General features: G+C 35.6%; 2 protein-coding genes across 3 annotated transcripts in view; one reads left to right on the plus strand and one right to left on the minus strand.

Moving 5' to 3' along the window:
* Positions 1–17,703, minus strand: part of LOC117114576 (Werner syndrome ATP-dependent helicase homolog) — a 36,583-nt gene extending 18,880 nt beyond the window's left edge. The window contains exons 1-10 of one of the 2 annotated variants that reach the window (XM_033258250.1): positions 17,654–17,703; positions 12,463–12,719; positions 11,661–11,792; positions 11,376–11,445; positions 4,888–4,963; positions 4,629–4,696; positions 4,167–4,275; positions 2,880–2,954; positions 1,841–1,923; positions 635–741 (exon numbers count right to left, since the gene is read on the minus strand). In XM_033258250.1, the coding sequence (XP_033114141.1) occupies positions 635–741; positions 1,841–1,923; positions 2,880–2,954; positions 4,167–4,275; positions 4,629–4,696; positions 4,888–4,963; positions 11,376–11,445; positions 11,661–11,792; positions 12,463–12,705 (963 nt within the window). In that variant the 5' untranslated portion in view covers positions 12,706–12,719; positions 17,654–17,703. The other variant, XM_033258251.1, reaches the window with a different exon arrangement.
* Positions 17,704–19,831: 2,128 nt separating this feature from the next.
* On the plus strand, positions 19,832–22,003 carry LOC117114609 (branched-chain-amino-acid aminotransferase-like protein 2). Its single transcript, XM_033258299.1, has one exon. The coding sequence runs from the start codon at positions 19,901–19,903 to the stop codon at positions 20,831–20,833; it is 933 nt and encodes a 310-aa protein (XP_033114190.1). The 5' UTR covers positions 19,832–19,900; the 3' UTR covers positions 20,834–22,003.
* The last annotated feature ends 646 nt before the right edge of the window (positions 22,004–22,649 follow it).

Here is a 22,649-nt window from a genome sequence, read left to right on the forward strand (position 1 = left end):
GACATTTTTAATTGATTACCAGCTAATAATTGGGTCATGTAAAGAATAGTAGTAACCATATTATTTATGAATATGAATGTGTCATTTGATAAGGAAATTAGGTATATTAACCCGATTTTCTTATTCTAATATTAAATTGAATGCTAATTACTTAAAAATACATTTAACCTATTTAAATATACTTTTATTGTTGATGTTTGTTGGTGTTCGACATTCTTTACATGTGAAAACAACTAAGATGGGAATTTTGTTAATGTTTAATTACCTAAATTTAAGCAGTAAATATCACTACGAACAAGGCCGAGGGCCACTGAAGGCAAGAGTTAATATAGTTGAAATGAAAACGGTTGACATAAAATTAAAAATTTATGGGATGAAAGAAAATTGGAAAACATTCAGCTGGCAATGAATTAAAAAAAAGAAAGCCAAACGACAGACAAAGCAATTTGAAAATTTGAAAATGTGGATGTTTTGAAATTAGCAAGTTAAATTTTATCAATATTAATCCAGTGAATGATAGAAATTAACTACTCATCAAGAAAGATGAATTCTCATCATTAATAAATGATTTTGGAAAGACCAGGGAAAGATACCAAGTATGATTTTTTTTTACTTTGAGTCATTACCAACCTACCTTAGGTAATATTTTCTTGAGGTTGCCAAGGTTACGATAACTTGACCTAAAATCGTGACCCCACTGAGAGACGCAATGTGCTTCATCAATTGCAACGAGAGTAATATCTGTAATAAAAAAAAAGAGTAAAACCGTCTAAATTGACTCTAAATATTTGAGCCTAAATTGAAATTTAAAAAAAGATTGTAATTATGTTCGCATATAAATCACTGAGGACTATTAAACTGAGCACTATTTGAATTATTGCCTTTAGGATAATTGCAAAAAGCCTGCACTCAAAAATAAAATTTTTTTTAAAAGTAAAGATAAGCAAAAATTAAGATACTTCAAGCCCATTTTAATGTTGCCTTCTGAGTCATTTCATACGATTAATTTTTAAATGAATAATTTATTTAAGATAGTATGAAGCAAAGCAGTGAAAAGTCATGATTATCATTTGAACCTATATTTGAAGATTTAAAAAAAAAATGGTGAATTTAACATACATGGCCTTTTTATCACTTTCTTTGAAATTTTTTCACATTCTGTTATGTTTGACTTAATGGTACAGTACTATTATTTAAATACAGTTATAATTAATATTATACTTTTATCCCAGATTTAAATTTTTATGAATGTGTATAACAATGTATGTACTTGAAAATCCTGCAAAAATCTCTGCAAACTGAAACAGATTTTAACATGTTGACTGCCACACCTTTTTTAAGGTTTCCTTCTCGTGTGCCAAAACAAGTTTACATGTACAAACATACTTTTTTGAAATTTTATCTAGTCATATATCATCAAAATAATGTGTGTATTAGATTGGCAGGAAAATATTGGAGGACGAGTAAACTCGTCGGCGGCACTGTCACAGCACTTTTTATTCACTATGCCAAGTGCGAGTTTTGCATGGGTTGGTATATGTTCAAAGGGCGCCCCCACTTGTGCCACTGCAGGCAACATAACACAACAAATATACATAAGTCATTTGCACGTTATGGTCTAGGTGTATCTTCAATGAACTACCACTACCAGCTGTTTTAAGTCGGAGGTTCTACGATGTATAACAAAGTAGTAACAAACGCTGGAATGGTTACTCCGATTTTGAAGTCATCCCTGGCGCCCCCAGCAACACATTGCGGGACAAGTATACTCGTCGCTGGAAGCCAACGTGTTAATTCCATAAAAATTTACTGAACTTTTTACAACTTGGATGTTACTTACCAACACTTTGATCAAGTCTCTGAAGAACCTCAGGAGCAGCAGAAGCAAACTCAGGAGTAAGATAAATGACCCTGTAATAACCACTAGAAAAGAAAAACAAATGATAGTAACTAGAGTAGGAGCCATTGGCACAGCAGTTATGATGTGGGCTTTCAGGGTCTTTCAGGGGTTGCTGAGCATTTAGTATTACCGTGAGGGCCCAAGTTTACTGCGAGTAATGGGGGTCTCCAGGAGATCCACTACGGTATTTCTGTGTTATCAATAAGCCCATTCGCAGATTGAACCGTGCCTGTATCCAAGATCAATTGACATCAACCTACGTTGTGTGTATGGTGTGTATATGGACTGACCTTCATACGAGCATGCGAAATTTTAAACTATGAATTGTCTCATTGTCTCCCTGGCAATGTGAATCACCACGTATAGGAAAAAAGTGTGCTACAGTAAGATTTAACAAAATCACCCGATAGTGCTTCTCCAACCTTGAGACCTCAGACCATTTTAGCTATGTCCTTGTGTAAGACACTTCAGCTTTTAGTTTTCATTCTCTAAGCGGGTCTATAAGTTGGTAAAGGGTAGGTTCGCACGCCAAAGTGCTAATAGCAAGCTGCAATATTTTACGGAATTTTCCCTTAGCGTTTAGTTGAATTACCAGAGCAGGGGGTGGTGAAAGTGGGTGGGGAGGCCTGGCCCAGCCATCGGGCAGTCACGGTAAAACCTGTTGGGGTAAAATGAAACATGGTAGGGCTGAGGTAGGTGTAGGCTCTGGCCCATCTGTTGGGGAGCGATGGACTACCGGTCAGAGAAAAACTGGTGCCACCCCTTTACCAGAGTAATAATACAATACTGAGTTTTATACGTCTACCGTAAATATTATGAAGAGTACGAGGATTTACATGGCAGATCTTACTGAATAAAGGAATAAAATAAACTAATTACTACTACTGTAGGAAAGCAAAAAATGATTTGAATATTAATAAACATTTGTGCTGTTGCCATCACTGTGTCTGATAAAACTGATTTGTAAGTGTGTACTTACTTGTACATATTAGAGGTTACTTGACTCATATTCCGCTGGGCTGATCCAAGAAAACATGCAGGAATATTTGCAACACTTAAAGAAAAGAAAATTTATGAAATAACTCTTCAATTCAAAATAAAAAGTTATTCTTTGAAGATTGTACCTTGGCAAGGTACATTATTCATGTTATTTCTCTCCTTCCAGGATAATAAATGGGAGTTTCGGGGTAATGTAGAATTGAATGGATTGGTCTGTGTACTGTACTGAAGCACATTAGGGATTATTCTCAAGGAATAAATACTTCACGTCATTTATGTCTCCTTAAATATCGATCCCTGTATGCGCTTTGATTATTTATCCATTGAAAAGGCATAAAAGAAACCGAACATATATAACAATACACTATTCGGTAGTAAAGGTCTCCCTGTTAAATTAAAGTCCCCTCCAATGGAAGACCACCTCCTATATTAAAGACCACTTTTCTGTGGTCCCATATAAACAAATGTCTTTTATCTTTATAATTCTGATTAGAGAGCAAAGCTGATGAAGAACAAACCTATGAAAGCCCATGGAAACCCAGTTCAAAAAGTAGTCTTTAATTGAAGATAGACCTGCACATGCATTGATCAATATCGTTTGTACTATACCATAAAACATTGAATTGAAACCCAATGGGCTTAATCTCGAGAAGAAGCACATCTCGATTTTGAAACCTATCTTTTATTTTGCAAAAGTAGCCTCTAAAGGAAGCCCATCTTGAAAAGAAACACATAGGCTTCTTTTCAAGATAGCATTAGCTTTTTTTTTTTAGATAATTCAGTACATACAGTACACTGTACATGAATTTCAAGGAAGCAAAAAAATTAAAAACATACTTGATTTATACAGTAGTTTAGGTGATTTCATGCCAGTTAATACACTCCATGACACAAACTGATGTTAACAGTGTCCCTATTTATTGTTTTATAAAGTAGTAATCCCCAAAATTTACAGCATTCATTTTAAAGAGGCCAACCCACCCTTCTTTATTTTGCAAATGTAGCCTCAATAAGAAGCCCATCTAGAAAAAAAGCCCATCTCGAAAAGAAGCCCAAGTTTGCAAAAAAAAAAAAAACAGAAGCCAGGGGCTTCAATTCGAGGTTTTATGGTAATGTTTATTATGCTCACAACAGCCTGAAGACCTCCCTGACGATAGATCACGTCAGCTTCCGACATACGATGCTGCCTGAGTTGGGCTTAACTGATCGAATACCAGCTATTGATGAGATTAATAACAGTAATGTACACAAATCAAACAGTACTTACTCAAGAGCAAGCACCTGGTCCTCCATCAGCGAGATCAAAGGTGAAATAACTACGCTGACGCCGTTTAAGAATACAGGTGGAAACTGGTAACACAGACTTTTACCATACCCTAAAAAATGTAGAAAAAAGTATTAATGGATGACCCCCAAAACCAAAAGGTCTAAACAGTATTGTGCTATTCTCACTATATTAAAGAGCTTTCAATTTGCGCGCCAATGCGACTCTATAACGGGTTTATTAATGCGAGACTGTCCTATGTTCTGTGCGCAACGTAGATTTTGTCAAATTACGTCCTAGAATCCACGTGACAAGAAGAACTTAATGTTCTCGCATGCGCAGATGAAATATTATAATGACATCTTTATGTTCTAGATTCTATCGTGTCGTGAAATCGAAAGCTCCCAACTGTGGTAAGAAAATCAACAATGATGAAGACGGAATGAAATGAGTAATGACACTCACCTGTTGCCATGACCACACACTGGTCTCGTTTATCATGCAGTAATGTACTAATGATTCGCCACTGCATTCTGAAATTTGGACAAGTATTTCAATTATCACATTATTGGTAAACTACAATTATATCTATTAAATTAAATGTGCTCTTTAAAACTTCTTGAATAGTTTAACCACGCCTTGATCCTCTGCAATTATAGCAGAATAACATTATCTGCACTTCTATAATTTTAATAAAGAATATATAAACGAAAAATATACTAACGGCCTAAACTTAGAATGACCAAATTGTGTCTTCAAAGTGTTGATGTGTTGTGCTGTTGGTGGCACTATATCTGCATCTGTAAATGATAAAAGACAATAAAATCAATAATTGAAAGCTTGTAAATGTATTAATAACTGTTTATGCATGATGAAATTACTGTTCACATTATAACAATTTTATGTGAAAGAACAAATGCGATATGCCCATATTTGGAAGTAATATGACATCATCATGGCCATATATGGGCACATCACACAAATGTGTCAAATAAAATTTGATAGTGTAGACATAGCTTTTAAGTTTAAATTAAGTTGAATGACTTATGATAAGATAAGATAAGATTTATTAGTTCTCTCTTTTATAACAGAGGAACACTCGCGCAGGAGAGGTCTGACCCGTACAACAGTTACAAAACAACAACTGACAATATATAAAAATGAATTATTGAAAAGATAAATGAGTAAAGAAAAAATACTAGACAAACAAAACAAATGTTACTCTCATTATTCTGTAAGGAATAACTTGATGTACAAAAAAAAAAAAAGAAAAGAAAAAAAAAAACAGAATATAAAGTAAATAAATAAATAAAAATGACAAAATATATAAGTTTATAAGTACAGTAAATAACATAAAAATTTAATATTGGTGGTAATGTTTTTCATTAGTTCAGTTCTTTCAGTCATTGCTTTTGTTAAATATGTTTTACAATGGTTATCAAATATGGTATTCTGGTATGTATCAAAAATATTATCTAAAAGTAATTGGTGCCTAAATTCAAATGAACCTTCTAAGAAAATGTCCAAAAAGTACCTATTAATTTTACACAAGTCAGTTTTCAAATTTTCAAAACATACATTTCTTATAGAGGATAGACCTTCACTTATGAGGCTGGGCATTCAATGCGTCCGACGGTCGTCAGCCGACGCGATTCTATGATTTGCGCAAAGCGATGACACACGCCAACGACTTTTTCATAGTGTTAGAAAATTTCGAAGAGTGCAACCAGCATCTGATTTTGTTAAGTTGTTGAATTTGGATGGGAGAAAAGTATAGTAAACCTACTGTATGGAATACCTGCACCATTGGTGCAGAGAAGTTATATGGAATGCCATTGGTGCCAAAATCGATTTATTTTAAATAGTTTTTACTTATTAAATCCGGTGTTCTTAAAACAAACTTCATTCGTAGGTCGAGCTAAACCTAAAAAATTACGTCATATTGTATTCTTAAAACGAACTTTGACTAGCAATACAACTAAATCACGCTAACCTCGACCAAAACCATCAAGTTTAGCTTCCAAAAGGAAACATTAACATGTTTTGCTAGCCACATGCGATAGTTCAGGATTTGCACGAAATCCCCTTGTGCTGCGATCACCTAGCTTCACCATAACAACAACAAAGCTGGTGCTGCCCTCGCTCGGGCTCAACTATAATAGTTCTTCAAAGAAAGCAAATTTTCAGTGACTGTTCAAATTCTTTATCATAATATGTTAACAACTAATATATTTATTATTATAAATTAATTAAGCGAATGATAGTCTATTATGAATTATGAGGAAATACGTTTTTGAACTACAGACGGCAGCTTAATATTTATCCTCGTAACTATATCTCTAAAATTTCCTCTGCTATTAAAATTAGCCCTTTTTATTGGTTTGAGAGTCGTGGCTTGCCAGTCGTCTTCAGTTGAACTAAAACTAGGACTTGATTTAAAGTCGTAGTTAGTCGTTGTTTGTGAATACAAATTGAAGTTGAAGTTGCAACTAGCACTAAATGAAGTTCTAGTTCGAAGTTCGACTAAAGTTTGTTTTAAGAATATGGGTGTTAGGAGGGTGTTAGGACTGGAACTCAGTCCTACATGATGCAGAACAAGAAATACACACACTGACTATACACACAAACACGCTCCCTTTCAATCACCTCACAAGAATCCATTAAAAGTTCCAAGACACTAAAACTTCCATATATGGCTCTTAAGCATATATTTGTAGATGTGCTGTTTTGCAAACCTTTACATGCTTGGTAAAGCAGTATAGTATACTGTACTGTAATAATTTTGGAGACTAGCTTGTGAGGTATGTGTTTTCCTACCCAGCAATTATTACTTATCGTTGGTTCCAAATGATATGCAGGTGATGTGATTCTGTTGCATTAAATTTGTTCATAGTCTGTTAGTACCGTAAATGCTCGATAAAGTGCCGCTCTCGAAGAAGCGCTACTCTTAAATAAGCGCTGCACCAAGCCTGACTTTTTTAGATAAGCGCCGCTCTCGAATAAGCAATGCAGCACTTAATTGAGAGTTTATGTATGTGTAATGTAACACTTTGAGAAACAGGATTTTAAATGCAATGTATACAGTGTTATAATGGATAACACAGGTTATAATGGATAACACAATAAAGACACAAGCATTTCTCTATAAAAAAAATTTTTGACGTAGACCTGATGGGTCTACTGAACTACAGGTATACGTAAGCTATGTAATATGGAAACTGGCATTTTTCATAAGCGCTGTTCTCAAATAAACGCTGCTCTCGAATAAGCTTTGCACCGAAGCGTTCACAAATTTTGTAAGTGCCGTTATTCGAGCATTTTTATGTTAATTTTATTTAAAAAGTCTTAAATTTACTATTGATAAGTAAATTTGTGCAGATTTTTTGGAACATATATTGAAAGAGATCAATTACAAATATAAGAAAACATAACTTTTATTAATCCTCAATGGGAATCTTGTAAAACAAATATAACATAGTCTATATCGATAAATAAATGTATTAATGAAAACATAACTTTTATTCCTCAATAGGAACTCCCTTTGTAAAACAAATATAAATATAACTGCTATATCAATAAATAAAAGTATAATAGCGACACATTAACATATACGAACATTAAAATTTTGTTTAACATGTATGAACATTACATTTCTGTTTAAAAGTAAATGACCTACTTGCCTTCTTGTGTTGTACTGTGAAGGGCATAGGTATAGGCTGGGGGGTGCTGATGTACACCCTCCATTAGAATAGGGTTAGTTCCCCATTCTCAAGTTTATGTTGGCGTCTAAAAAAGATTAGTTATTTCGATGCATGTTTGCATCAGGAAAGTACCATACAGTAGGAGCGATGCCAAACTCGCATAGAAATACCATTTGTAGTACCCGCTACTACTTGGGGATCAGATTCCCATCTGAATCACTTGCGATTTTTTGGAAATGTACTGAGTATTCGGTAGGAAAACACGTCAAAATGGGCAAAACATCAATCCCATGATAGTTGAAAATGCCAATATACTTTATCACCTTCTATTTACATGGTCATAAATTTAACTAGATATAGAATGGAAGCATCATGAACAAGCTGTCATTTCCAGGACAAATTCTAGGGGAATGCCAATAAGTGAAGAATCCATGTTCTAACTCCCATCTTGAATAAGTACCGGTCTTATAAAATCTTTGAATCATATCCTACACCTTTTTTTTTTTTGGCAAATTCACAACCAAAAGGCAATATTTTCCCCAAATCTCTTGCAATGCATGTTGCAGACTACAGATGTGTGTTTCTTCAAGGAATACCACATGCTTCCAAATCAAAACCTTGCCATCCATCTTAAAACTATTTCAATACTTTTAATTTTAAGACAACATAATTTATTCTCTTAAGTTCACTCTGTAAGCTTTATTATGTATTACAGTTATTAATATAGTACAGTAAACGTACAATATTTAATGAATACGATTTTTGTAGAAGCATGCATCTATTTTTATTTTTTTAACAAAAGCACTTAATAAATTACAATTTTAAGGTAAGAATAATATTCTTTGTGGATAAAACCTGCTGTTCCTGATATTTTGAAATTTACACATCTTTGTAAATAATGTGTTAAAATGTAGACTGCCATTACATTTTTCCTAGTTCCATCCGATAATGCCAAAGCATAAAGCCACAAGAATCATTCCCATTACTTCCAAGGTTTGGATATGAACTCACTTCATTTTCGTCCTTGAGTGAACCCTGCCAGACGTGAGCTTGCGTCCTGGCAGAGAACGTGTTAATACTTAATGTCTCACATCCGATAAACTTAGCTTAACACCTCCTATTCTTCTAACTCTCTATGATATCGCGTCTCTTCCTCTATAGTGCTGTTAATCTCTTTATTTAATTGCCTTATCTTTTCTTCTACAAGCTCTCAGAACAAAGCCTTTCATCCAGTTTTATTTTCCTTTGCACAAATCTTTTAGCATTTAGTTAATTTCTCTTCTCTTCGCTCAGGTTTGCACAGTAGCACCTTTTTCTCGCTGTTTCTTTTGCACGCCTCTAATCGTCTTCATTCAGCTGCCTTTGTGTTACTTGCATTTCTTCTTTCATGATACCAGCAGCTGCCAGTCTTGCTTTCTCTGCTTTTCTTCTAGCTCTCATCTTTCTCATTCGCAATTTTGATCTTTCTCTATTTATTATTCTTTCTTCATCAGTCATTTTACTTCTGCGATATCTTTGGTAACTTGCATCTGTCTGTCCAAATGTCTTATACACAGTAGGATATTTTTCTTTCAGATTCTGTCTCCATTCATTTTTTTTCTTTGTCTTTGGCAAATGAACAGAATCAGCAGGAGCCGTAGACCATTGTTCCGGTTCCACTAGCTTACACTCTTTTGAACTAAGATCAGAGGGTAATTTAATTCCAAGTTGAAACGGTTGTTTTTGAACTTGGGACAGCATTTGGTGTGCCTGTCTTCTGTCTTCATTCTGCAGTTTTCGTATTAATTGATTGTTTTCTTTAACTATACATGTAGCTATGCTTGTAATTGCATCAGTTTTAGTTTCTGCATTTTTTCTTCTGTAAGATGGCATTTCTTGTTGTTTTAGTCTTTGCTCCTGTCTTTTCGTAATCACTGCACTGGTGTGCCTTCGATGGTCTGCCATTCTTGCATGCCCCTTTTCTTCTTCCCTCTGTGGTGTTTGCATCACATCTGGCTTTTCTTCAACTATACCACCAGCTGCAATTCTGGCTTTCTCTTTTTTCCTTGCTCTCATCTTTCTCATTCTTAATTTAGCACCTTCATTACTCACTCGTCTTTTTTCGTCAGTCATTGTTATTCTCTGGCGGTACCATTGATAACTTGTTGTGGCTTGCTGCTGGTGTACCTTACTCCTTTCAAGATTCATTTTCATTAATTTCTGTCTCCATGTTTCGTTTCTCTTGGTAGTTGGCAACTCAAAAGCTTCAACGCCAGTCAGTAATTGTTCAGGGTTAGCTGGTCTAACATCTTTTAATTTATTTCTATGATTAAATGGTTTTTGCTTCACTAATGTTGCCATACCTGCAAAATTGAAAAATAATTCAAAGATTCAGTCAAAAAAAAAAAAACAATACAGTAATATGTATTACAAACCATCTCAAACAATTATTACGTTTCAGAAGAATCTGATTTAACAAAAATGAGCTAAGTAAATGATTACAGTTAAATTTGCCTAAGTCGGCTTTGTCTAACTCGAATAATTTCCAAGTCGATTTTATTTTACACGCCAAATTGTTGTTTTCCATTAATTTAAATCTGTAAGTCGAATTTTATTTACTGTGAGTCAAACAATTTTTCAATGGCATTTTGGATTCTACTAAGGCAAGTTCAACTGTGTAAACGTGGCTAATTTGTGTTAAGGTTTGGTGCAATTTCATCAATTTACAAAATCTTCTTAACACATTCGCTGCCATGTGGAACAACAAAGGTTTTCGTCTTTTACTACAACCAAATTTAAAAGGTGCCATTAAACGTATTCCCAGTTGCACGTAATAAAACACAATAAACAATTCAAATCTACATTAAGATTATTACGTACCTTCCTGAACTGCTACTGGCGTGATTGTACAGTTGTGGCACCGCCACAACTTAAATACAGAATACGAAAAATAGCGTATCTGCGAGTATACTCTATTCTGTCTGAAACGCCTTGTAAGACGGGGTTTTCTTGTCCATGGCAGCGAACGTGTGAATCAGACTGATGAAATGCAAACATCCATAGATGTTAAGTAACTGAGCAGAAAATATGTTTAATATAAATTATTCTATAGATCCACAGATTCCAAATGTCCCCTTCTCTCTTTTGATGAATTACTGATTCAACAAGGACATTTAAAGTAAAGTTTTTGTGACAGATTGCTCAGTTTTTGATAAACGTGATAATACACAATCAGTTATTTTAACTGTTTTGTTTATCCCAGACTTGTTTTGTTTGATGTAAATGGGCAGAACACTGATATATCTGACTGTCAAATCAATGTGTAAAAAACGTTTAATTCAAATTGGTGTCATTGTAAGCTTGATAAAGTAATGTTGTATAATATTGGCTGTTGTGTGAACTTGTCTGTTAGGCCAAGTGGCGTATCAAGGGGGGGCAACAGGGAGGTACACCCGTCCCACCCCAGAAAAAAATACTCACGCCCCCAGTGGACCCCCAATATCACGCTCAAATCACCTTATTTTTTACTCACCAGGTTCTTCTTCCACCTCTTCTTCTATTTCCCCTTCATTATTTGAATTATCAAGGACAGAATCCATCTCCTAAAAAGGTAAATATACGTTATTTAAGTTAAGAGTGTTTTACTATTTGCTGGTGACATGGGTTACAAAACTTTTTATTCATGATTGAAAAAAAAAAGGGCAACATGCAAGAGTGTTTTACTATTTGCTGGTGACATGGGTTACAAAACTTTTTATTCATGATTGAAAAAAAAAGGGCAACATGCACACATTTTCGTCACAAACAAACAAATTACCTTGATTATAAAATCATCATCATCCTCGTCTGGCCAGAGCTCCTCCTCTTCCTCCTCTTTCTTCACATTCACGACATCACCATCTGTTTCATCGTGTCTGGTTGCATTTGATGATTCATCAAGAATAGATGGCTGGTGGCACAGATCAAGTGATAGTAAATTGTTAGCAAAGCAGATATATAACCCTCAAAACCGCTGGCCACAAAAAATGATGATTTCGAATAAAAATAACATTTTATTTTTTGGCCAATTTGCGCACCCAACGCTACGAAAAAATAAAAATTTCAGAAAACAATAAAAGATTTTCTTTATTTTTATTACGCCCGCCGCTGCCTTGAAATATCCAAAAATAAAGATGTATATTTCTTCTTAATTATATAAATTTAAAGCATTTGACCATCTCATCACTACACTGTTTACTTTCACCAATAAAATTTCATTTTTATTTTCTCCTTCATCTGAACGTTTTTCGCAAAACTATTTGCTAAATAAGACAACAAAATTTTATTTTTTATTTTTTTTTCTGCCCTCCTCTGACGATCTTTAAAAAAAACAAGTTTGCGAAACAAGGTATGAAAAAGTCTCGCCTCACCCGGGCCATATGATGTTGGAGTGCCAATTTGCACTGATTTAGTTTATGCAGCAAATTACGAATTACTGTCGCAAATTACTTTTTATGACTGCTGAGTTGCTACGGGCACACTTTCATGGCAAACAATGGCAACATGGTTTCAAACAGGACTGTGCTCCATTCCCTTTCTATATACTTTTTGGTATACCTTAAAAGAAACAATTGACTTACTTCTAGAACAGATTCATCAGTAAAACTCTGGTCCTGACATGGGTCTACATCCTGCAATATTTCAGCTGAATCAAGCTCACGACTTAGCCTCACCAGTTTTGAATAGGCATTATGTAGCAACTCTTCTCCTACAGACACACAACTGGTCGGGACATCTCTGATTGATGATACTCGCTTATGGAGACTTGTTGCTTCTTGTGCTAGCTGCTGTAAGCCATTCAAAAGTTTGGCTTTTCCATTCATCTTCTGCTATAATTCTAAGTAAAGAGAAAACATAATTTAAATTTTAATCATGGTGATTAGTGATGGAACTTTCCCACAGACACAGATGAATTTTATTTTATCCTTTTCATAGGAAATTTCATGGTCGAAAAGATGTTTCTTGTTCTTAAAGATATGATGCAAATATTTTTTGATTTTTAAATATATATTTGGGTATATTTGATTGCAAACCAGAGCCTTGCAAGCGTCAATGTTCCTGTGCATGATACATGACTTAACCAACCATATTTCCTGATTAAGTCATCAAAAATGACATAATCTGAAAATATGGAAGGGTCAAATTTGTGTGATGGTTGAAAAATTCAGGGAGAGTTTTTATGGCCCAAAATAGTGATTTTAGACCACATTGGTAATGTAATTTGATAGGCAAATTACAGTAATTAATATTTTTAGCAAATTTCTTCGAAAAAATTTTGTAGGCCTAGAGGGCCTAGCTAGGTATACAGTATTTGATTTTTACAGTAGTTTGAAACAATATCGGGAGTGAGGGAGCTGGCAGTGGCCTACTAGACTACAATTCTATTGAAAATAGCTTGGGCCCGATCGTCCACACCAGTTAGGCCAAATCGTCTGTCATCCGAAGTTTTCATCACGATGATTAAGAACGTACACGATCTAGGCCCTAGGCTAGGCCTAGCCATGCTGCCGTCACTCTGCTAAATATACTGTACTACCGCATAGCAAAGCAAGTGACCCACGCGGTGCATTCTTAAATTTTACACACATTATTTAAATGTATTTTATGTATTAGACGATAACATGATATCATTGATTAAACGATCTACCACCCTCGCATCGCAGTAACTACTGTACTAAAAACTAAGCTTAGGCCTCATGTTTTTGTGGAAAGCTTAAGCTAGATAGTCATTATGTACCCGACAGTCGACTGCCTTTATATCTTCACTTGTCTTCAGTTTGCATTCAAAGGGTACACTGCTGCACAACCAACTGTCGGGGATATAGTACCTTCATATGACAACTCATACAACAGAAAATTTTTTTTATATTTTAGGCCTTCTTCAAAATGCCTATGCCTACAGCAGTTGATATTTTTTTGCCGCAAAACCAAAACAGTTTCATCTATGCTGACTTGCCGATCGGTTAGCGTGAGCCCTAACTGAACACTGCAGAAACTTCACATCGAACAAAATCTCGGAAAACACACACACACACACACAGGGAAAACAGTGAAAAGTGATTACAATAGTTCCTATTGCATTACATGCATAGGAACTAAAAAGAAACTCACATACAAAACAGTCTATTGCAGCATATGCTGAATTGAAAGACTGAATATAAAACTACAAAAATATAACATTGGCAATTAAAAATTTACAAGTCATTATTAAAATAGTGCAATACTAAATATTAAAATTCACATTTGAAACATTAAAAAGACAGACGAAATCAAAAATTACAAAGACGAGAGTTACATAAGAAAATATTAAAGAAAAATTTAACAACTGATTCGTTAAATATACAATTTTTTTATACTTAAAAAATATACAATATTAAATTTAAAGGGGGGGTGCGGGGATGAGACAAGTGGCCATATATTGCTTATTTAACCTTTCCTGAGTTCGGGAAAAATACTTAAAAAATTAAAAATGTTGAGATGTAAGGATAATTACAGAAACAAAACATGATATGATGAGACAGGAAAATCAGGTGAAAACGAGGCTGATCACTTTTTTCAGTAGCTTGGTAGCATTTTCTAACCAACTCATTAATATTCAAGACAAGTCTGTCAATTAATTTTTGGCGAGCAGCTGATCGAAAAATCGTCCCGATGATCGAGCGACTAGCCTAGATACAGTACACTAGTGTGAAGTCGTGAGTTTTTGTGGTCGTTTACGTACGCAGTTACAGAGAGACGGTTTAGTCAACGTCAATTCAATCATGGAGGAATAATTCAATTGAATTAATAAACGTATATCAGTCCGATGACTTGACTTGTTTGTTTATAATTAGGCCTACACCTATGCCTAGGATTAGCACAGTCAGTGTCTACACAGCAGCAGTAGCGCACTCCTGTCCGGGACACTGCTCCAGTCCCGCAGCAGGTGAGTTCGCAGCCTTATCCAGCTGACGGTAAAGATAGTAGGTTTCTACTACTAGCCTAGCCTAGACTTGTCATGCCATGCCATCTTTGTCACATTAATTGTGCTAGTGCATTTTTTTCCCATAATAATAGACCTAGGCCCCTAGGCCTACTAATAATAGTATACTATAGGCCTGGTCCTATGAAAAACTGTCTAGGCCTAGGCCTAAATGTCTAAAAAATGCACTGTCTAAATACTGTCGTCTGGGTGAGTCCATCAAAGAAGCCACGCCTCCAAATCACATGTTAGCCAATAAGATAATAGAAATTTCTCCTCTACCACATGCTCAGGTGATGATGATATACATCGCCCAAACTCTTTTACTGTACATTGGGCTTCCGGGTTTTCTTACCGCGGAGAAGAAAAAAACAGATCGTCGTTTTAAAATTAATTTGTGTAGGACTATGAACCTTTTATTTTCATTTCATTTTTATTTTACTAGCCCTCTTTGTGATGACATAGATATTTCGGAAATGATAAATAATTAATTAAATAAAAAAACCAACACTGGCTCAAATTCGTTTACATTCGGTGGCGGAGATAGCAAGCCGAACCAACTATATTGAATGCTGTTTACACTTACAATTTCAGAGTCATAGATAGTACAATGATTAAAATGGCAGAGCAAGCCAAATCGTCTCAATTCACATCACATGAGACATTTTTTTTTTCCAATTTGGTATCCATTCCTTTTCGATATCTGCGTAAATTTTAGAACTATTTTTTGCTCTCCTTTAGATGTTTTCTTCAACGCAGATCTAGGGCATATGCCTAAAATGGTGAATCCCCACAAATTTCAACATGTTTGTGAAAAGTAAACAACTTCATCATTATAAAAATTGTATTTTCAATTTTTTTGGTGGATTTTATTAAATGTGTATAAACTTAAAAAAGAATGTATTTCAATTATTGAATCAATATTCTGACCTTAAATTCCGATGTTGAGCTCTAAAAATTCGTAATTTCTAGGCCTATTCTAACCTACTCAGTAAGTATACTAATCAAGGAGGTTCTGATCCTCACTGCATGTGATTGCACATGTGCAACCACTGTGCAGTGTATACTAAGAAGTTCAAATGGGAAACTAATTCTCCGTACCATATGACATACCACGATGTTCAATCATCATCAATCAATGTTTGAATCGATATTAGGCCTACAGGAAAATAGTTTGTTAATAAAACATTGATAAACATTGTTCATTTTGTAGGATGCTTGAATACCATACAAAATTAAGGAATATCATATGAGTGAGTACTGTATGTGTGTAAACTTGTCTCTTTCTTATCTGTGCCTGGGATAGCCAGCTAAGTCCTGGCAGGCTTATGGCGCCTTAGCCTGCCTAATACTGTAGCCTACACAGTGGCTGTAGGCCTATCTAACCTAGGCCTAAACTCACGATACGATATTTTCAGCTATTGTATGATATTCCTCTCATGAATTAAATTTAGGCTTTTTGAGATTCGCGAAAGTTTAATGTCGCGAAAACGGCCGAAATTATCAATTCGCGAAAGTTTCTGGTTTACAGTATCTATTTAGGCTAGGTAGGCCTATGTATGAAGAATATGTAAAAATATCAACTTTTTTAGAGCTCAGTAATTGATTCTGAAAAACTGTTTAAAAAAAATGATGCAGAGAAATGCCATCAAATGGGCTTAAAAAACTCTAAAACCCTGGAGCGCAATGGCGCTTCCGCCCCCTTGACCCCCGACCAGGGCTCTGCCCCTGGACCGCGATGGGGGCCTAGGCGGCCCCTTATACCCCCGGCCTATTTCAATTTACTCTCCTGTTACTTTCAAATTTCTCCTGCTACTCAAATTCTTAAATAAACCCCTGGCTTGTATTCTTATTTAAATGCTCAGTAATTTATTATACAAGGAAAATATTTGTTAAATGCATTGTTTTTAAGTGGCCAGTGTCTTTGAAATGACAGACAGACCAATCAGAGCAAATAATTTTGTTGGCCAATTTGCTTACAATGTTCATTTTTCCCACAAAACTTCCCCCTACCACATAACGCCGCCACTTGAAAACAGGTGTGCAAAAACCTAACTACTGCTTAATACATGGTTGTATATTAAGAGACAGGCCAAGGCCTAATCTTCTGCAAGAAATTGCAAGGATATCTGACATATTTTTCTGAAATGCGCAGATGGAATTCTAGGCCTAATCTTTGTACGGAGGATATACAGTAGCCCTATAAGAGTGTATAGTAAGGTCTGCACAGGGAATATATCCTCTGCGCAAAAATTTTACCTAAAAATTTGTCTGCGCATTTTGGAAAATAACGGCTGATTTCCATGCAGATTTTGTGAAAATTAGACTTTGACCAAATCTTAAAATAACCAATGCAATTACGATTCTGCGCACCTATTTTCCGAACATTTTTCCGCACAAATTTGAGCTGATTTTTTAGATATCCTACACGTTAAATTAAAAAACTTTACAGGATGGTAGCCCTATTCCATGCATGATTTTATATTTTAAAGTGTTGTCACCTGTCTCTTATACACATCTAGATGTGTATAAGAGACAGGTATAGCCCCAGCTAGGCTTCATGTGCAAGTAGACCTGCCTAGGCCTGACGCCTGGACGTAGACGTCAGTACAGTAGTAGCCCAGGGCCGGCCCTAGCCTAGTAGGTGAGGCCTTACCTAGAAAATGACAAATTACGACAGCCAAGCACTAAAGTTGGCCAAATAAAATTAAATTACGTATTGTACTTGATTTGTCTAGGTCCATTTTGTTTTACAACACTCAAGAGTCGTTAAAACATGGAATATAAGATCGCAAACCCAGCCTACGTACCTTGTGATTACATTCCTCTATCCGCGCGTACCGAACTTTATCTCGTGCTACCATTTGCAAAGTGAAGAGAAAGGACGTCAAACAAATCATTGACGCGTTAATGCGTTACACTACAAAAATAGTGGCAGATATTTTTTTTTGCAGTTGGTACATCACATCGCAAAACAAAGTGCAAGATTAATACAAAACAACAACAGTATAATTACAATTAGGCTTATTCGAAATTTTGATTAAGAATTCTAATCAGGGACAGTGGTACGAGAATTGAGATTTGTTCTACAGAGGTAGACCTAGCCTAGTTGGCCTAGTGATAAGTTTAACCTCAGTTTTACCCGAGGGTAGCCAAGTATAAAAGATGGGTTTAGTGGGTGGTAACTATCTCTTTACTTTATCAATCATTTTAATCTCACAGATATCTAATTGAATGTTTTGTTTGCCTGATTCACGATACCGTGTACTCAGTGTTATAATCGATTTTTCCTAAATTACCAAACTACATCTCCAAACAAACGAAGAGGATTTGCAAAAGATAACATACGGTAATGTGGGATCTTACCTCATGTTCATTATTCTGTCATATATTTAAGTAGGCCCTATATATACAATATTTTTATCTTCACTTTTATAATTTACGTTGAAACTTGAGTGTTTTTTAGGGGCCTAGAGTCCGCACATCAACTCAATGGAATATTTATTTGTCTCAATTCTAAGTTTTAATATATTCTGGGTAGGCCTATAACTGTTTTATTTTGTGTTGTGTGTTTTTAAGTAACATGCAAAACCAATTTCAAGTGAGATTTCATTCACTTTCATTGATCGATTAAAAGTACCGTATACAGGGCCATGGATAGTACTGTCAGAGGTATTCTTGATTCTTGCTTGATTATAGTGATTGCGTTTCTGACGCGCTTATAACGCGACACTTAACCAAGGACTAAGCGCGGGATCTTTTTTTTCCTTTTTTTTTCGTGTTTTAGCAGCTAGGGCCTAGTTTTAGCTAGCCCCCCCCCCCCCCCCCCACCCCCCTCCCCACCTCAGATCCGCCATTAAAATGGTAGGCCTAACTTTTCACAATTTGTGAAACGCCCGGGGCGTTTCTGCTGATGGTGTACGAAGGGGTGGTGTTTATTCGAGGGAGGCGTTTACTACGGAAACATTCGATCGAGGGAGGAGTTTATGATTTTTTTTATGTGTGAAGTGGATACCTACGTATAGGCCCTACTGTATATTAAAATAAACGCTCCTTAATTCCACTGTAAATGTGGAACTAACACAGGCCTAATTACCTTCAAAATGTGATTGCGTGATCGTAAAGACTTATTAATGATCGCACTGACCAGGTTAGAAAAATTGTAATTTTAGAGGAGTAAAACATTAATAAAATATGTTCAGAATAATGTTTCTTCCATTAGATTTGTTTAGTCATTTAGGAGGTGGGGAGAGCATTTATTCGAGGAAAAAAATAAACGTCCGGGGCCTTTATTCCAGTGAGGCGTTTATTTCAAATGAGAATCTGAGGAGGCGTTTATTCAAACACGCCGCATTTATAAACAAATAAACATTCATTCAACAACAAAAACAAAAAACAAAAACAAAAACAAAAACAAAAAGAAAAAAAAAGAAAAAAAAAACGAAGTTAAAAAAAGGAATTTAAAAAGTTTTCCTCTAAACTTCACACAAGGGGCACAACCATAGGCTAGGGATGGAGCATACCATTGGTTGGCGCCAAAAGGCCGCTTTTACTTTGCCATTTATTTCCCGGATTATGTACCGTAACTACTATTTTTCACGTTTGAACAAGGAGTGCTACTTCCCTACTAATGTTAGTGTTTAAAGCTGAGAGTATAATTTGTAATCGGTATGCTGTACACTGTCAAAACAGCGTGGAGGAAACGCAATCACAACGCAATGTTGTCTTTCAGTGACACGTTTAAAAGCTAAACGTGTTTACTCTCCAAATTACTCTCTAAATCCTGTATATATAAAATTATTTTAATACTTTCATTATTATTTTAACGTAATTTTTATAACATACAATATTTTTCAGCGAAGAAGCATAACGTAGGCATGCTTCATAAAGATAGTATTGTCATACCGCCCTCGTATTTTACGTATGACCATTATCTTTATGCATGAACGGAATGAACTTTGGTCAGACAGTTGTTTAAATCATTTAGGTCTTCATTGGGTTATTCTGCATTTTTGCATTCATCGTTTCCAGTTTTAAAATATAGATAAAATGTACTAATGGCCGGTGAACAAATTCGCATAGTTCTATGGGCAATTCCTCGCACTCTTTCAACTGCATTTACTATTTCCATGAGCCACCTTGATGACGTTCAAGTTATTAATCATCCTTTTAGGTCTGCTCATCGGTTCTGCTCAGACGGTATAATTAGTGACCATTATGATCACAGCATTGACACAAGAAAACAGTACTACCAACACATTGCTGACACCGACATTGATGACGCAAACACATTGGACTTTTTAGAGAACTTTTCTGATCTTCAACTGAAAGAAAATATCTACGAAGCAGAATATCCCGGAAAGAAGGTGATATTTGCCCGGGAAATGATGTATGCAATCGATCCACCATTCGAACAACTTCCTACGGGATATCGTCATGTCTTCTTAATCCGAGATCCTACAAAAGTGATTGCCTCGTTCGAAAAGTTCGTAAAACGTAGGTGCAGTTTTCTTAACGATTCGAAACAGTGTAATTTTCGTAATCATGTAGTCTTTAAACCTGAGATATTTTTCAAAAAAGCTTTCGATTTGTATGAACATCTAAAAAAGAACGGTATTGATTGTAACCCTGTGGTTATCGATTGTTCTGACCTACTAAACGATCCAGAAGGAACTCTTAGGTTGTATTGTCAACAATTAGGGATACGTTTTACCGAAAATCTTGTTCGATGGTGGAAAAGGGATTCGGTTTTCAAAGAGTGGAGAATGTCTGTGATGGAAAGAAAGGAGCAAACTTTATTGGCCTTCTACGAAAATGCATTTCACAGCGAGGGATTTCAATCAACCAACCAATCACCAACCATCTCATCTTCTCAGCTGTCAGAAGATGCAAACTATTGCATAAAAGTTAATCTCAAATACTATCAGCGGTTACATGATGTGAGAATTCGACCTGAACAGGAAAAAGTGACTCAATATGAATCGAGTTGATATAATGATTTGGCTGTTTTAGTACATGCTTAAAATGCTCAAATGCTGCAGTAGATCTCGAAGAAAATATACTTGACTTTTCATGACAACATCTGAGATAAGACCTTTGCGATTACGTGGGTCTTGGTCATGAACCTACTGCAATTGTCATTTACTATATTTATGAAGTTCAGGCCTACATACTACCCACTCATTTGGGATACCCCTATTCAGGAAACACACCACTTAAAGGGACACTTTTCAGTGAAACGAGGGGCAATATATCTTTTAACACTACGGCAAACCCCTAAAGGGGGACACCCCTATTAATGGGACGGAGACACTTTCTGAGTGCGCCAAATGGTCGAAACCTCTATTTAAGGGGACACTTTTCAGTGAAACGAGGGGCAACATATATCTTTTAACTCCTTAACAACCATAAAACCTTAAAAGGGGGACACCCCTAATAAGGGGATGAGGACACTTCTGAGTGTGCCAAATGGTCAAATAACCTCTATTAAGGGGACACCTATTTTGTTTTAATCATTATATCACAACAACTACAGCATTCTAAAGTAAGAACAATTAATTCAACTTCATATTTTAACAAGTTTTGAACAATAAACCAGATTTTCCCCCCGAATCCTTAGAGTGAACTTCGGTATTGGCCTACAGAATGTGTTACTTCATATAAACCAATCATGTCAACTTTGACCCTTAACAATGGTGATTTCGTTTCTTTTGTTTTTCGTGTACTTTCATAGGATTCTAATAGATACCATACATACACTATTAATTCTAAGACGTTACTCTATTCATGTTGCATTCATTCAATAGAAGGCTCAATATTTTACACTAAAATAGGAATATTTGATCGTTATTCATGAAATAATATTGGGAACATTTTATTATTTATTATTTATATCAGCGCCTTTTTTTGTACATACAAAGCGCTTCTTTTTACTTGGTCCTCGTGTTTTAAGTGTTTTAATGCTGCTGGTAACATCGCAGGAGTAGGCAATCCCACCAGGTACCGTACCCATCTATACTCCTAAGTGGGGAGAACGCTTATTTGAGAGCAGCGCTTATTCTGGTGCTTATTAAAAAAAAAAATATTGGTGTGGAGCTTTCCATTGTTCCTATGTTACCAATTTCACGTATTCCCAAATTTCGGTTAACCTATCATAGACCCCCCTCACACATTATCCTAAATAAATGTTTAGAAGGATGTTCGTGTCTTTATTGTGTTATTTATTCATTTGAACGATGTGTACAATATATTTATTACCCTATTTCTGAGTTTCATTGCACAGACGCTTATTCACTTGAAATTAAGCGCCGCGGTGCTTATTTTAGAGTGATGCTTAGCAAAAAAGGTCACGTTTGGTGTGGCGCTTATTCGAGGGCGACGCTTATAATCAAGAGCTTATTCGAGCATAGAAATTTGAAATGCGTGATAGCAGCTGGCTGGATGGGGGTGGGTGGTTTGCGTTTAAACGGGAAAAAGAAATGTTCCCGTTAAATTGATTATCGAACGAAAGCTATCTAACGACTCAAGTTATGCAAGACCGTTTTTATATTTTAATAACACAAATTTCTTCTAATTTTAAATACATTTCCCCTAAATTCGTGATATCACGCATAGGCTTGTGCAAAATGCGTGAGAAATTTATGATCACGAAAGGCGTGTTTCATCCAAAACACTTTGAAATGCGGGAACGTCCCGCATGATGCGAGACGGTTGGTACTATGAGCCTCAAATGCTTCAGATTATTACCCGGGTCATTTGATCAAACACGATGGAAGACATACTCATCTCCCTGGGCAGAATTGCAGC

This window comes from Anneissia japonica, unplaced genomic scaffold (assembly GCF_011630105.1).
Source record: "Anneissia japonica isolate Jap-2015-1 unplaced genomic scaffold, ASM1163010v1 scaffold287836_len1076198_cov165, whole genome shotgun sequence".
NCBI classification, from domain to species: Eukaryota; Metazoa; Echinodermata; class Crinoidea; order Comatulida; family Comatulidae; genus Anneissia; species Anneissia japonica.